At 41.5% G+C, this 17,200-nt stretch overlaps 1 protein-coding gene and 1 long non-coding RNA gene across 3 annotated transcripts in view; one reads left to right on the forward strand and one right to left on the reverse strand.

The window, feature by feature from the left end:
* Nucleotides 1-11,580, forward strand: part of TTC1 (tetratricopeptide repeat domain 1) — a 31,845-nt gene extending 20,265 nt beyond the window's left edge. For both annotated transcript variants that reach the window (XM_030504068.1, XM_030504067.1), the window contains exons 7-8: nt 3,076-3,130; nt 9,868-11,580. In XM_030504068.1, coding sequence (XP_030359928.1) covers nt 3,076-3,130; nt 9,868-10,001 — 189 coding nt within the window. In that variant the 3' untranslated portion in view covers nt 10,002-11,580. The remainder of the gene's footprint in view (nt 1-3,075; nt 3,131-9,867) is intronic.
* LOC115615655 lies at nt 1,569-9,871 on the reverse strand. The gene is made up of 2 exons (XR_003994112.1): nt 9,757-9,871; nt 1,569-1,761 (listed from the first exon to the last, which is right to left on the reverse strand). It is a non-coding gene; the product is annotated as an uncharacterized LOC115615655 (long non-coding RNA).
* Nucleotides 11,581-17,200: the final 5,620 nt, after the last annotated feature.

The following is a 17,200-nucleotide window of genomic DNA, read 5'->3' on the forward strand; positions in this document are numbered from 1 at the left end:
CATACAGATTGTTATGACCCACCAGTTAAGACTAAACAGTGCTGCTGTTCTTCCTGGCCATCTTGCAGGAATGTTTTAGGACAACCTGTAATATATTCTTAATTTTTGTAGCTGGGAAATACAGAGGTGGACTGTTACATCTACCTTCTGCTTCTTGACCTCATTTTACTAGGCAGAGGCTTTAGGCTCACATGTGGTACAGAACACTTTGTACAAAATGCCCTCAATTTACACTGCAGTGGGATTTAGGACATTCTGCCCTGAGCTGGTCCTGTTCTTTGTCAAGTTGCAGGGTAGAAGCAATCTTCTGAGACTGAAACTTAAAACACCCCTCTTAAAAAATTGTTAAGGAAATACTGACAGCTAGTTTTACACTTGTTAAAATATCATAGTAAATCTCTAAATTTCATAATACAAAAAACCAATTCCAGCTCTAACGCTGACTCCACATACATGGTTAGCATATCTAATATGTAGGAGACTAAGGAGCTTTGCTTTATTGTAAGGTAAAGTGCATTGCTCTCTGCAGAAGTATCGCAGCGTTTTTTCCCCCTCACTGGTAATGGAAATGATGCATCAAGAGAATCTGCAAATTAGCTTCATTCACTGTTACAGCAAATCTTTCTCCTTCCTCTAGAAAATATATAGAAAATATTTCACATGCTGCTTTAGGGAATGTCATGATCTTGTTAAATGGCAGTTTAAAAATACTAAATGCAGAGTAGTTCTTTGCTTTCATTCCCGATATGGTAGCTGCTCTAAAATTTCAGTACTGTTTCTATCCTGCAGGAGTACAGTGCTAGTATTTTGATTTAAATCCTGGTCTCACACACTTTAGTTCATTTAGCATCTTCAATGCTAAATTAAACAGTTTGAAATTATGTTTTGTGGACAAATAATCCCTATTGATGCTTTTTCAGAAAGTGTTTAATTACACAGTATCAATCTATATAGTATCATTCTTTAGGTTTTGCTTTTAGCAGGAGGGTAATAGTGTTGTGTGAATTTTAGCTTCAGCACAGTTTTTGAGGGATTGGCAGGCAAGATAAACTTATTTGCCAAAAGAAGCTGCACTTTGAGATAAGGACAGCTATTTATCTGGTGTCTGTGATACTTACAGACACCTTCCTGTAGATAACTAACCCTGCAAATACATTTCTGGAGTGAGAAATGCTGAGTCTTTCTAATACTAGTATTGAGACAGACAAAACATGGAGTATGTATTTCAGATCAAAGATATGTGTCTTCATTTCCTGCCAAAGCCTTATGTCCAAATGTGAGAGAGACATGCCATGTATGCCAAACTCATCCGAGATACAGCAAATTGCACAGCCACAATGCAAACTGAATTTAGAGCCTGGGGATATCCACACATGTTTTCATGAAGGCAGCTTAGGTCCAGATCTGCACCCAACTTAATAAGCCCCTCTGGGTCAGCAGGAGTCAGATGAGGTCTGACTTGGCTAATTAGATCTGGCTCACTGGTGGTGGCACTGGGCCTGGCTGGTTTCAAGCTTAGCCACCCATGTATAGCTGCTTCTATTCCTTAGCACTTGTTTTTCTGGTGCTTTTTCTGGGGCATACCACCTCTCTTCCCCAGTGCTATAGAAAATGAACTGTATTTGCCTGTGTTCACCAGTGTATCCTGTATTGGAGAGGAATAGCCAAGCAGCCTTGTCCATGGGCTTTTTCTTGAGGTGAACATCTCATTTCATTGTGGCAGTGGTATCAGAATGACAAACCTATCCATGGTGACTGGAGCTGTAAATGACAGGAAGACACAAGCTTAGGAGATGAATTCTTTAACTGTGTTGAGAAGCCAGTTACCACAGGGGAAGTGTATCTGGAGTGAACTGCTGTAATCTGCAACTGTAATTAGTTTACTGGTAGCACCATTACAGTAATTTGTCTTATTTGCTATGAGCTCCACAAGAAGAGACGGCATAGTTGTGCATATAACTGCATGCTGAGCTGCCAGAATTATACAGTAATAAGCATAGTATAAAAGCTTGAAGTAGTACTTCTGAAAAATATGAGGAAGGATGTGTAAAAAAGTGACTGTCATTTGTAAGAGATCTTGTTTTAAGGTTGTATTTAATGGATGTATAGAAAATGCAAAATTTAATTATACAATGGTAAATTCAGTTATGTGACTATAAAGTGCTAATTAAAAACGATCATTACAATCATACAGCAGAGCACCAGTACTGTGTAAGGCTGGAAGATGAGTCACAGCTGTTCTAGGCATAAATGGAAAGGAACTGTTAGGAACCAAATTGTTAGGAATGCATAGACCATGCAGTTATGTAATGGTCATTGGAAACATGTGCTAAGTTTGCTTGTGATGGTACAACAGATTTTAACACTGGTGCCAATTCTGAGAAGGGAAAAAGCGTGTTAATGAGCTGTTACTTGGACTAGTACCTTGCTCAGGGCGAAGTGTTGGAGTTACCTCCGCATGATGAACTGCCAAATCAAGGCCCTCATTTAAAATACTCTCTCCTCCTTAGAGCTATGCTATATATTGCATAAGATGCTGCTCATTAAACTATATCCTGAAGTTCAGAGCAAGTTAATTCAGTGATCTTCTGATAAAGTATTTGTATTTAGAAGATCTTCATGTCTTCACAGTGCAGATTTCCCTTAGGTGTTATGCCACTGAGAATGGATTATGGATGTTTTCTTCAAATGCTGTGCTTGCCTAGCCTCTTTACCAAATATAATGCATGCAGCTGAGGAAATAGGGCTAAAATATACTTTAATTGTAAGTCTTTTAAATCCCATAAGCTTTTCAGTTAAAATTCCAAGCAAACAGATCAGATCTGGTTTTCAGCAGTAAAAAATGCATGCCTGTTTGAAACCTGCACTTACAAGTTACAACTTACTGTTTATGTGAACTGATGTCATAGGATGAATTACAGGTTTCCAAAATAAGATGAAAGGGTGGTTTGACATAAGGATTTGTTTTAAGGCACAAACAGTGCATCCTGGGTATGTGCATGAAAATTCCATTAGCTTAACCTACAGAATTACTGAAAGCATGGGTCTGATTCCAATTTTTGTCTCTCTCCACAGCGATTACCTAGACAAATTGAAGAGCGGAATGAAAAATTAAAGAAAGAAATGCTAGGTAAGTAGTGTGTGCATGTAACTTACAGAATAATCTTTATAGGCTACTAGAAAAATAAAAATGCACAAGTAGAATATCTTGTATAAAATTTAAAGAAGGGAAAGCTTAAAGGAAATACTTGTTCTGTGTTAGACGAAACTCCTGATTTCTTCGTAGTTCTCTATTGCTTGGTTTCACCTCCAGTAAATTCTAGCCAAATAATTTGCCCGTACAGAAAAGGCTAATAGTTAAAGAAAGAACACTCAAGACCTTCTAAAACAAATCAATATTGATGCATGTTAAAGCAGAGGAAAATGGTTTGAAACAGACCAACTGCTCTGCCCCTTCTCTCTGCAAGTAAAAACATTCTCATGAAAGGGATGAAACAGGGTTTTGCCTAAACTTTTACGTAAAAGGAGACAACCAGCTGTAATAACTGAGCATGTTTGAGCTTGTGTCTGAAGAAATAAATTGGGTTCTTCTAATAGCACTTCCAGCCTATAGACCTCCAAGTCTTCATGTTTACTTCGATTTATATAGTATTTTGGTTCTGTTTATTTGGAGGCTGAATTAGACCTACCCAGTGTTACAAACAGGCATCTAGCTTTGCTAGGAGTGCAGTTAGATTTCCTAACTCATTGTCTCTTGATTTGTTACAACTCTATACCAAATGATACTGTTGACTCTACTTGTTTGAGGGAAAGATAATTTAATTAATACAACTCATGTGAACCTATATGCCTCCATCATCGTGTTGTATGGTGTTTGGATAATATCTGAACTGGATTGATGTATTTCAAAAGGATAACTACTGAAATAAGATTGCCCAAGCAAGATTGGTTTTCATGTGTGATACTAAGATTAAAACACTTCCTTGCATCACAAACTAGCAGTTTTTGGGGAAAATGTCCTGCCCAAAAGACGACTGCTGATGACATTGTCTACTATCTCCTACTTAACAGGGTTTGTAAATTCTTATGAGTCCAGGCTCTTCATGGACTGGTGACAGGTCTGACAACCTGGTGCTTTTTGAAACCAAGTTTTTATTTTTATAGAATATTTTCATTTGTACTGTTTAAAAAATCCACACAAAAGAGCAAGGCCAAAAGACAATATAAGATAAACTAACAGTGCCTAACCTGTTTCAGAAATCACTTTCTGTAGTTACCCGTTTGCTCATTCTAGGTGTCACAAGTAGTGGATGAAATGCTATTCTGAGTAGGCTTTGAGGGGTTGGGATGGGAAAGGGGAAGACTGTTTTGCTATTCTGCAGAGAATCAGGTTAAATGAACTCAGTCTGTCTAGCATACTGTAACACTAATTCTGCCCCTCTACTCTGCTCTTGTGAGACCCCACTTGGAGTACTGCGTACAGTTCTGGTGTCCTCAACATAAAAAGGACATGGAGCTGTTGGAGCGAGTCCAGAGGAGGGCCACGAGGATGATAAGGGGGCTGGAGCACCTCCCATATGAAGACAGGCTGAGAAAGTTGGGGCTGTTCAGCCTGGAGAAGAGAAGGCTGCGTGGAGACCTCATAGCAGCCTTCCAGTATCTGAAGGGGGTCTATAAGGATGCTGGGGAGGGACTCTTCCTTAGGGACTGTAGTGGTAGGACAAGGGGTAATGGGTTCAAACTTAAACAGAGGAAGTTTAGATTAGATATAAGGAAGAAGTTCTTTACAGTGAGGGTGGTGAAGCACTGGAATGGGTTGCCCAGGGAGGTTGTGGATGCTCCATCCCTGGCGGTGTTCAAGGCCAGGTTGGACAGAGCCTTGAGCCACATGGTTTAGGGCAAGGTGTCCCTGCCCATGGCAGGGGGGTTGGAACTAGATGATCTTAAGGTCCTTTCCAACCCTTACGATTCTATGATTCTATGATTCTTGAAATATTTGGGAAGAAGAGACTGTTTCAAGGCCTTATGCTGATATTTTTCTTTTGTTGCTGTGCAGGAGTCTGATTTGCTCTTGCTTTGTACCTGTTTTGACCTAGTAAAGTTGCACTGAGGCTTTCTAGAGCTTTACATCATCAGATTCTCTTTCCACCATTGTACTTAGAACAAGCCATAAGTAAAGAAGGTTAAGTGTGATTGTGCTATAAATAAATGACAAATGCAGAAAGTCTCCAGAAGGATCATGCCTATTTGTAGGGTACAGGATGAGTTTCAACATAAAGTAATCTGAAAACAATTCCTGTTCTTTTTTGAACTGTCCCTTTGTACCATTGTTACAAATGTCTAAAGGGCCTCACTAATCACAAGGGACTATACTGAAACAATAAATCCAGCTTTATAAAGTGTCATTACAAACCTCGTTCTATACTGCTAATCCTTGCCTAGATTTCAGACTAGATGTAATCTGTTTAAAGTGTTAATCTAGTGGCAGCTAGGATTTCAGAGCTGAACTGGTCTTTTGGGAACCAGTTCAGGCTGTTTATATGAGGATTCTCGAGAAAGGAATTCCTTCTCAATCAGTTATATATATTCAAGGAGATGCACTGATTTTTAATGGTGTAAAAGCCAGGAAAACGAGACCAAGAGTGGGGTAGACAGTGTATGACCCTGTGTTCATCCACAACCTTTGCATGTGACAAGTTGAAATAAATTGTCACAAGTATCATTAAAATTATATGGGGTCAATTAGGTGATATTTTAGTCTTAGCACTGCTTGTGATCTCCAGTGTAACACAAATTGAGAAATTCTTTTTCTGTAACACATTCACTTATTAGAACACTTGAAATTAAGTTAGGAATATGGGCAGCAACCAGACTAATCTTTTGAGTGTTAAAAAATTCCCTGTATCTCATTGGTAAGAGAGAGAGCAGAGATGGATCTGGCAATGAAGGCCTGGGAAGGAAATACTTCCCAAGGTTTACAGAATGCTGCTGTTTTGTCTGAGGACAAAGAAAAACGCTTACAATTGAAGGGGGATCAGATGGGAGTTCTGTAAGGAAAGAAGACAAACTTCATATAGTGTGATAGATCAGAGATTTCTTTGGATTATTTTTGTTGCACAATGTATTTGTTGTGTTTCAGCTTTTCTTTATCAAGAACTTCATTAAGGCTATTTACCAACTGAGTACTGTGGCAGAATAGACAATTGCTTGTGGTAATCTGTTAGGAGATTATCTGACTGCTGGGTAAACAGTGCCAGGTATGCAAGGATTCATTCTTGCCTTCTCACAGGGGGCTCAGCTCAGGTGTCTGGGTTGTATCCCAGATTTTTTGGTTCCAGTAGAGCAACTCAGATGCATCCTAATAGTTCCAGACTGGGCCTGGTCCAGGAGCCCTGACACTAAAATTAATCACCAGCAAAATCTTTAGAATGAATGTGACAGTTCATGCTTTGGCCCCTTTGAAGTTTGGATACTGAACTGAATTCTTATTTTAGTCAATGAATCAGCCAGTAATGTGGTTTTTCTAAGTTCTTATTCTTTCAGCTGAAACTAAGTCCTGCTATACCCAACTAACACACACTGTCACGAAAATGAGCTGTGTACAAACAAACTGAAATAAATGGAGTGCATCTTCCTCCTTCCCCAAGCGTGTTTCCTGTTTTCCAGTGCTGCAGCTCATTACCACATAGTTTGTCAGAAGCTGAAACCACTTCTTAAGTGATTGTGTGTAAATAAATCAGAGTACACATTCTTGGCTGGATTTTTCTTCCAGACTACCTAACCATGAGTACTTGTTTGCAAGTGGTAGTGCAGTGAGACTGATGTCACTAGAAAAAACATGTTTTGTTGCCAAACCAAGTCCATTTCTGTTAAGTGTTCTGCAAGGGTCTAACTTTTCCAAAGCTGACATTTGTACTTAAATTATTTTTGTATTTTCCATTCAGTCTTTGCAGGTTAATGCTGCCACTTGCCACTGGAGTTTGCTCAGTACGAACTAACCTCTGAGTTTCAATGTTAAAGAAAGCTTAACTTACAGCACACTTGAAAAATAGCTTTTAAATCCATGTGGCTCTTTCCCTTTATGCTTTCATGATGCGAGCATCCTCTGTCTTAGGGATTGTCCAGGATGTGAACATACACTGACCATTTTCGGTGTTATTTTATTTCTCTTCTGAGTTTCAAGCCAAAGATTTCCAGCTATTGTGCAACAAGCTAGTTTTGTTTAGAAAAACTATAATTATTGTGATAACTAGAACCAGCTCCTTTGGGGAGAGGATATGAGAAGAGGGGAAGTTTGGAATAGTTTTAGCAAGGTTTATTGTCAGAGCTCCCAGGCTGCTAGTTTTCTGCTTGGCTACAAGGAGAGCCAAGTACACTGGATATAAAAAACTGGGATAGAACATATGGCAATCTGTGTAACCCATCTTATACACACAGGGTTCATCAAATCTAATTAAAAACTATTGGGACTTTCATCTTAAGTTACAAAGGAGTTCATTTCGGAAAACAGAGAAATGTACTTGGTTATCAGTGTGATTAATGGGAAGGCGTATCAGAGTGTATTGCCTGGGCCTTCCTGCCAGCAAGAGAGATTTCTAGCTACTCAAGATCAGCAAAGATACTTACTAGTCTTAGTGCCTGAAGAATTACTCTCTTCTTTCCTTTTTTTGATACTGAAGGGTACATGTTGTGTTTGCTATTACACTGCTAAACCCCAATACTGTACACAGGGAGGTCACTTCAAATAGTTCAAACTAGAGCTAATATAATTACTTTTAGTTCAGTCCTCATTTACCATTTAGGGAAGGGAAAAGAATTTGCCCTTTCTCTTCTAATTGCTTAAGAAATGTTGTTGCTAATACAATAAGTTAGAGAAAGATGAGACCTAATCAGGAAATTTGCCTTTTATCCAACAAAAATTCTTAACCCAAACAATATCCAGCTTTTCAACTTCCAAACACTACATTAACACTAGCAACTCTACTAGAATTATTGCCAGAAAGACCAAATGGCAATTAATTTTTGGCTGTTACATCTTAATGTAAATCATGAGAAATCTTTTCATGCATCTGCCTTTTGCAGCAGGATGTTAAACTGCAGTTTAGGTGAGTAATGAATCACAGACTTCTGAGCTGTGAATTGATTTTCACCAGTTAGTTTTCTTGTTAACCTCTGAATATTGCGCGGCTGAAGAAACTTAACATGTGGAGTGAAAAGTAGACACAGGCCCTCTAAAATGTAAAGAACAAGATCTATGAAGATACAGTCTCACAGAGGAGAATGTGACCCTGCTCAGGGACAAGTGCGTGTTTGATTGCTGAGAACTCTTTGCAGCTGAGTCACAGCTCCACATGCCTTTTTCCTTCCTTCAAGCACAGTCTCTGTTTTAAGAGAGCTTTTCTCTGGGGGGAGGGGGAGGTTGGACTTAACTACAGATCTTAATTTAGGGATGAAAGGAGAGTGGGGGAGGAGGAAATAGTGCTTTTCTACAATGATGGGTTTATGTGTGCCAAGACAGCAGGAGCAGTGCTTTGGGCTTGAGTTCCCGGAAAAGGCAAAGGCTTGCTTCTGCTTCATTAGCAATTTATGAAATGTGACTGCACCAAAAGGCATTGCTGTCTGTGGATTTAAGTGAGAGAACAGGAAGGTGACCTGTGACTGTATTGTTTTAATTATTCAATCCCAGTGAGATGAAGAATAAAGTATTAAATATATCATATGGTCTTCAGCTTCTCCCAAAGAGCTGGCCTAGCAACAAGCAAGAATACCAAGGCAGTTGTTCTGTGTTTATTGGCTCTGGTACGGCCGGAAAAGAGCCATCCTACTAACCCCAATTAGAAAAGACCTTTCAGAGTTTCCTGAAACAGGGAAACTTGTCTGCCTGGCTCCTGAGCCAGCTGCAGCGCCTGGATGGCTTGGGAGCTGTTTACAACTGACTTGAGCAATGCTGGACTATGCCAGGATGCTTCCACCAGTAGACAAAGACACTTCTCACCCCAACGGGAAGCTAAGCATGACCAAATGTTTGCCTAGAAGTACAATAGCAACTATTCATCCCAGACAGAGATGCTATGAACAACTTTATCGTTTTACAACCAAAATGGTTTTAGGATGCAGTATAAAATTATGAACTTAATAGTTAAATTAAACAGGGTGTAACTTGAGGAAAAAACACACCACCAGTACAAAGCAGCTCATCGAGGATTAGATGACTTTGAGTCATCTGACTCTCAAAAAGACCAATCTTGCTTCAAAATAATTCCACAAGTCTCTGAAAGATACCTGCTTGTGAACCAGCACTGAGATGCAAGATCTTACTTACTTTGGCATATTTAGGAGTACTGTAGTAATGCTGTTAGTTTCGTTATGCAGGATGGAGTTGGTCCTTAGAATAAACTATTTACATTTTTCCCCAGCTCTTGTTTCTTTTTTGTACTTTCTGTGAATGTGTTCAAAAAAGCTCCCCCTGCCCCAGTTTGATATTCAGAAATGTGACTGAGTAGCATAGTTTATGGTGATGTTTAACCTGTCTTGAGCTCTTGCCACACTGTAAGAGATGAGGTGCATACTTCCACCGGGTAGGGTCAGACCTGGATACAATCTCTGTTCTGTGCCTGACAAACTGTTCAGAACCAGCCTGGTCATCTGTTTTCAACCCTAAAGCTGACAGTAACCACATCACAATGGAGACTTTTTTAATTCATGTTAAGAGCCTATAAATACTCAACTAACTGCAGAGATTTACAGAGCATTTACCTTAAATTAGTAGATAAATCAGTAAAGCTGGACTGTGTAGTTGGGCATAATTCAGTGGGAGTTTTCCTTCTGCTTACCACTTAACGCGTTCTCTTCTCCTTTTCATTGTAGGCAAACTGAAGGATCTTGGCAATTTGGTTCTCCGCCCCTTTGGCCTGTCAACAGAAAATTTCCAGATAAAACAGGATTCATCAACTGGTTCATACTCCATCAATTTTGTTCAAAATCCAAACAACAATAGATAACATGAATTCAATCTAGTTCTGCTGGCTCTTAGGCTTTGTGACCGTGTGCTTGCACGTACCAGTAGAAGGATGCAGCAAACATTCTTCGCGCTCCCAAGTGAAGATAAGACTCAAGCATATTCATTTCCCTGCCTGTGAAATTATTTACAATGTGGATGTCAAGCAAGTCATTTGACTTCTCTTAGTGATAACTGTGCCCAGTGTGTGATTTTTATTTTCTTTTAATTTTTTTTTCCTTCCCTTGTGGCATTTGGCTTTCCCAACAGTCAGGTCCATTATTTTGGCGCATTCAATGCTGGCAACAACATTCTAGGAAGCAATTCAGTTGAACCAAAATGTTCATGCACCTGTAGCCAAGAACAAAGCCTAATGGTGTCTTGGGGAATTAATGAATCTAGCAGAAGCCTTTCTCCACGCTCAGCAAGTGGATGTGACTGAGAGCATGCATGGAAGCAAGCCAACCTCTTCTGTGGAATCATTTTTCTTTGTAATAAAGGCTTGGTATTTCTGTTGGTTTGTGAAGGTCTTGCCTTATTTGAGTCCTTCCCATGGTGGGATTGTTGTTAAAAGTGCTTAGAGCCACCCACGAATAATATACTTGCAAGACATTAATTTGAAGCATTTGATTTGGTTTTGTCTTGCTTACAGCAGTATCACTAAATTAAGCTCAGGTTCCCCCTCACATCCAAATTTGTTCACTTTTTCTTAATTTTTCTGAAGGCAACAGGGAAATTTTGTGCCTATACACACACTGGCGTGTAATGGTACTGTGTAATGGTACTATGTAATGGTACTATGAAATCCATTAAATGTGCTTGTCTGAGATTCATTCCTATTACAGATATCCCTAGTGGCAAACAAGTAAGTGATGTTGAAGTTGATTACAAAAGATCTTCAAGGTCTTATATATTATGAAGACTTTGAAGTATCTATAAATATATATATATAGGTGCTGTTGAAGTAGTTAATTCAGACTTTGGAGAAGGGGTGTCTTTTGTAATTGCTGCTGACTGGGGTTTATATTGATGCTGAAATGTTTACATTGGAGGCAGATTTTCCCGTTGTCTCCGTGCAGATTTCAGTACATGATTTAATGAAATCATTAGTGGTGGCTGTTGGCTACTGGTTGTCATCTTGAATTTATTTCAGGAAGTCTCTGTGCGTGTACTTAAGGACTGAAATTGTAGAGCTCCAGTCTGTACACTAATATGCCTGAAAGGAATAGACTCTCAAGCTAAGAGTTCTTGGTGCTTTATTTTCATTTCTGTCTCCGCAGCTGTGAAGGGGGTTTTGATTGTTGCTTAACTCTGTCCTGCTGCATTTTTAGTTTGGACTTTGTGGTTACCTGTTTGTAAACTATCTCAAGTCTGCAGTAAGTATTATAAGTCTATGGGAATTACAATGTCATTGTCAAGAGAAGAGAGAAGCCCTAATTCACAGCGAGGCCTGTGCAGCCTTTAACATCGTCTGCATAATTAAATGTCACTTAAGTAAATAACAGCAAACACCCTCTAGGATTTCCATGTGCTGAAACTGTAACTATGCCATGCTTTACTGGAGTAAAGTTTCTGATGTGCAAGGCTGAATTTCCTTTACTAATGAAGTTTGGGCAAATGGCTAGGGGTTGGACGGGTGGTTTTAAAGGAAGATTTTGCTCCTGAGAGCAGCCAGGACGCTGCTGGGGAGGGGTTTGCCAGCCAGAGGCCGGGTGTGCCAGGCTCCGGTATCTAGGCAGTGTGGGTACCAGGAACATGGGAAAAGAGCATGCTTACACCCAAGAGGCTGAGCAGGTCCAGGTAGGCTCATTAGCTGTAAAACCACTGTGCTTTCTGATCTGAGCCCCCTGGATTTATGGAAGGCTTATTAGGTTGGGCAGAGTGTTGGGACAAGCGTAAATGTTAATAATGCTTCCTGAAATCTGGAATACTACAGAGCAAAGGTGTCGAAGCTGCTTCAGAGGAGCCCTGGGCAGAAGCAGTGCTGGGCTGAAGCTCTAAAGTTTGGCTGGTGCCCAGGTGCTCAGTTATGGCTGAATCATGCTTCCCTATTGCTCCTTGTTCACAGCACAGGGCGGGCAGAGCTGTCGCTTCCTGCTGCTGCAGGCTCTGTGCTGCCCGGGAGTGGAAAACGTGGCTGGTGCTGGGAGCAGGAGAGTCTGTGTGCCGCTGGAGCCAGGCACTGACTCCTGAGCTAACGTTCCACCAGGGCTGGGGCGTGGGGAAAGCAGCACAGCTCGGCTTTTTCTCATTTACCAACATCAGCACTAGTTCTGCATCGCTCAGGGTGAAGCAGATGAGGTCTGAGCCCTGGGTTTCACTCAGCTGCAACATATACACACACCCTTGGAACATACATAAGTAGAACCACTTTGAAGCTACTATGAATACTTTACATTTTCTGTATATCTTTGTTACAATCAAATAATCACCATCCTTACACAGACAGACACTGTGTGTATATATCTATTATTTACCTGTGTGTGGCTGTTGTGCAGTTACAAGCAATGGCTTTTAGCAACCTGCTGCTTGTCTTCCAGACGAGTTCAGCGGCACGTTTTCTTCCTTCCATTCTGTTCCTGCTTCACATCTTTAAAGAGCTGGAGGGCTGCACATGTGCCTTCTCGGGTGGGAGCTGGTTCTCTTACTCTGGAAAATAAAAGCACAACAAAAGTTTTGAGATGATTACAACACATCCTCAAGTGCAGCTTCCCTGCAGGGTGCCTGATGTGTACCTAGTTTTAAAATGAAGAACAAGTGAAGCTGAAGGATTGCAGCTGATTTGCTTTCCACGCTTGTGTCTAATGAAATTGCATTGTGCAAAAGGGGCAGGTTAGTGTCACTGGAAACTGGGCATGCCTTTACCAAGGAATCAAATCTATGTGTCAGACCTACTCGAAGTGCTGCTCTCCAGCTAAACCAGAAACCTCTGAAATGCCTTATCTGCCATTACAGCATGTTCTTCTCTAGGTAAAATTCCAATTAATTGCCTGAAAGAAATCCTTTTGCATTGTCCAAATCCTGAACAATTGCATTTGCTTTGCTTTTTAAGGGTATTTTTTCTTCTGTCTACACTGGCCACCACAGCTGCCACCAGAAGGGTAACTGGTACTTCCTCCTGGTGTAATTGGCCCCAATTCAACGGCAGTGCCAGAGTGTTTGAGTCACACACGTTGGACTTACAATGTCTGATAGGAAAAATAATGTTTTATGAAACATAATGTTTTAAATACAAGTTCTCCTACACCACCAAGTTCCTTGCTAATCTGTTCCAATACTTACTCACCCTTATTGTAACAAGCATGTGCCTTTTTTCCACTTTGAGTTGGCTGTCCTCAGCTCCCAGCCTTTGTTCCTTCCTACTCTGCCTGCCAAATAAAACCCTTTTAGTACCCGGCCTTCTCTCCCTGAGCATGTTTGCACAGAGATGAAGGGGCCTGTTGATCTCCATAAGCTGAAGAGACAGGACTGCTTTAAGTCTCTCCCTACAAAGAAATTTCTCCAGGATTTCTGTAATGTTTGTGTTTCAGACCTTACATTTCTTGACATTTAGGAAGGGACATCAGAACCCACACTGAGATTTGTCTCCATTTTGCTCTCCACAGACTGCATGACATTCTTAGTCAGCTTCTTTGTATCCTCAAAGACTGTCTTAACCCTTTTGGCAGGAGATGAGCTAAGGTTTAGACCTCCCCTCAGCTTTTTCTGGGTAGCTGAGTTACAGACTCCCTTTCCTGCAGGTGTGGACAATATTTTCTTCCTTGTGTTAATGCAGCTAAATGCAAAATTAAGTCCCCCTTCGTTTGGCAGGCCTGGCTTACTGAGAAATACAGGCTTTTCTGTGTGTGTTCCCACCATGCTGTTGCTCACCAGTGTTTCAGGAGTGACTTCAGATCTGCTTCTCAATCACTGATGGAAGTGTCAAATAGGACGGGGTGCAGCAGTGATTTGAGCAGGATCTCACAGGAAACATCCCTATTTGAAGGACAGGGGCAAACCGTTTGAGATCTGTCAGGGAGACAATCTTCATCCACGTGTGGATTGTTTGTTTTATATTGCAGATAGTTATCTGCAGATACTGCTTACGCTGCAGAGTGCCATGCCAGGTGATGTGTCTTTACAATTAGACTTAACTAAGCCTGGTTGAATGACAGGGTCTATTTTTGATGGAGTTTAATTGCATGTTTGCCTTTAATTCTTTATTAATGGATTTCTGATGCCGTTTTCAGACTCCTACCTCTGATGTCAGATTAACTGGCCTTTATCTGAGTTGACATCTTTGCCCTGTGTTGCTCCAGTGACCTGCCTGCACCCAGCACACCCTGAAGGCAAAGCGGGTGAGCACGGCGGCTGTTGTACATGAAATACCTGGGCTTGCTCTGCCTGGTTGCTAACAGAGTGGCAAATACATCATCCCACTTGCTTCAAGCTGAAATATCAACCTCCTGCACTTCTATAGTCTGCAGCAGGCCCCCACCGCATTTAAAGCACTGCTTTTGTTCCTAATAGATTAAAATTTCTCTTGTATCATCCTTATCTTTTCAGTGATTTCTTTTTAAGCTTTGTCAAGATTACAGAAATTATCCCTTTTACCTTCCTATGTGCATTGTTTTTATTTTTTAACTGCTGCCTTTCTACCACTGTTGAACCTCCTGGTCTATAGCCAAAGATTACCTCATCTTGTAGTTTAAAAAAAATACCTATTTCCTTTCCCTAGCATCTTGTAAATTTCCATTTTTCTTTTTCATTCCTTATTTCTAGTCAAGTTTGCCCATTTTTTCCTTCTAGCTTTACATTTTTAAAGGGGAGAAATGGAAAAAATCCATACATGTATACGTGGGTAAATGTGTGTAGATCTGTGGGTAAATGTGTGTAGATCTGTGGGTAACTCCAGACTCTCAGTCTGTAACCACCAACCAGGACACTGATTTTTGTCTCTGAACATTATGATATGGCTCAAAGTAACACAACCAGGATCTCATATGAGAAAGCACTTCTAGAAATAATTGTAGGAAACTCGGAGCATGTCTCCAGCAGTTGATCTTTTCATTACAAGGGCACTCGAAAAGTAGCTCAGTTGTTTTCTGATGGGCTTTTTTCCTCAGCTTTATCACAATCATTGATACATGCTCAGTAGCCGGTTTAGTCTATTTAAAATTGCTGCTGCTTCTACTTATTCTGCCCTTCCTGAGCAGGTCATACCCAGTAATTGCCAGACCAGTCATTTAGGTTATTCCACTACATTACCATATCCTAAAGCTTATATCGTTATTTTTTTTCTCATTTGTGAGACTGTGTAAACCATCTTATTTTACAGGAATATTAAGAATGAGGAACTAGATCTCTCTGATAATTCCATATGGGTTATTTACAGCACTACATTTCAGATTGTATCACTTTTGTTACCTCTACCTCTTCGCACGTGATGGGAGTGGGATACCAAGAGAGATGTCTTCACCTCCTCTGCTGCCGCTCCAGCCAGCTCCACCTCCTGAACCAAACCTGGACACAGAGAAAGCTCAGGGTGGGTGCTGGGTTAGCGCAAAACTTAAATTACTAAATCTAAACTACCACAAACCCAGCAGGTGAGCTGCCCCGGCAGGGCCGCGCTCAGCCCCCTCAAGACAACCTTCCACACGATGGAGCATTTCATGCCATAAAATCGAAGATGTGCACTATGGCCATTTCCAGCATCTTTCTTCATTTATTCAAGGGATTGGAAGAATTGCTGAGGCTTTATAAATAGCTTCACAGGGTCCCTGTAGTGTCCCATGCTCAGTAATTCAGCCTGTTCTCCTTCCTGCGGTTATCCCTGGCAGCAGGCACTTGCTGGGTCTCTGTAACCCCCCAGCCATGGGGCTGCATTTCTGCACTTGCACCACCATGCTCAGCAGTGGCTGACCCGCAGGGCTTCCAGAACTGACATTTCCTAAAGCTCTAAGGTTCCCAAGAAAGCAAACACTCAGCCTCAGAAAAAGCCTTGTCTTACCATCTCCTCAGCAAAGCACAGCTACAGAGGCAGCTCCACAAACCTTGTCAACATCCTGTTTTTGTTTTTATTTGATGTCCCTTTGCTGCAGTGGGAGGTGGAATACCCCGGGGTCTCTTCCCCCAAGGACTCACTCTGCCACCCTTTGCCACGTACCCTGGTGAGCAAACCCCATGCAGCATCACAGCCAAGTCAGCAGCAGAACAAACCCAGGGTCATCCCGTCCCTGTCACTGCGCACTGGGTGCCCTTTTGCTTTCTTTGCTCTTTCTGCCCAGGTGAGAGTGCAAAGGCCCGGCCTTTGGAGGTGCTGAGCACCTGCAGTTCCCTCAACCGCACCAAAGATGCGTGGGATTTAGCACCAGTGAAAGAACGAACCAGCAGCTCTCCATTCGCATCGTAAGATCTGTGTCCCAAAACACCAGCCCCAAGGGAGGCAGCAGGAGGCAACTCCGGAGTGGGACTGGCACACGCTGTGCCCATGAGAGACCACAGGCACAGCCCAGCCGATCCCCTCCTGCCAGCAGCTGGGCAGGGATCTGAAATCTCTCTCTCAGCTCATCACATTGGGACATTCAGGACTTGACAAAGCACCACGCTTTGAAGCCGAATCCTTCCTTCCTTGACTAGCACATTTCAGCACAAAACTTCCTTAAGATCTACCTACACCTCTGATTAGCACCAACATAGCCAGAGAGAAAGGAACTGCTGGCCACAAGTTCTGAGGCTTTAATTAGCTGTGTTATTCCCAAGGGATTACTGCAACAGCCAAGCTCTGTTGCTGGCTGCTGCAGCCAAGAACCAATTATATCAAAGTGCCACCTCTTTTTAGCAGTAGGTAAAGATGTGTAGGGGCACATTTAATGTGTGGCATTAATACGTTGCTCATTCACAAGCTTTCCCTGCCTGGAAGGATCCCAGCGTTTCCTTGTTCAGCAACTTCATTTCTTTCAAAGCTGTGCAGCCTCCTGCTCGACAGGACGTAATTGCTGGGGAGTATCTTTCATCAGCAGAGACTCTGGTCAGCCCGTTTGTCTGCTGAGGCACAGTAAATTGTCAGGCTCTCGGCTGCTGTGGCATTAAGCCAGAGTCATTACAGCCTACCCTGACAAAGCAAAGCCCTTTATACATTGAAGGTCCTAAACCAACTGAAAACTAAAAGAAACCACATTTTTCTGATTCTGTGTGTCCTGTCTAATGCCCCCAGTTGAAACC

Source organism: Strigops habroptila, chromosome 12 (genome assembly GCF_004027225.2).
Source record: "Strigops habroptila isolate Jane chromosome 12, bStrHab1.2.pri, whole genome shotgun sequence".
Taxonomy (NCBI): domain Eukaryota; kingdom Metazoa; phylum Chordata; class Aves; order Psittaciformes; family Psittacidae; genus Strigops; species Strigops habroptila.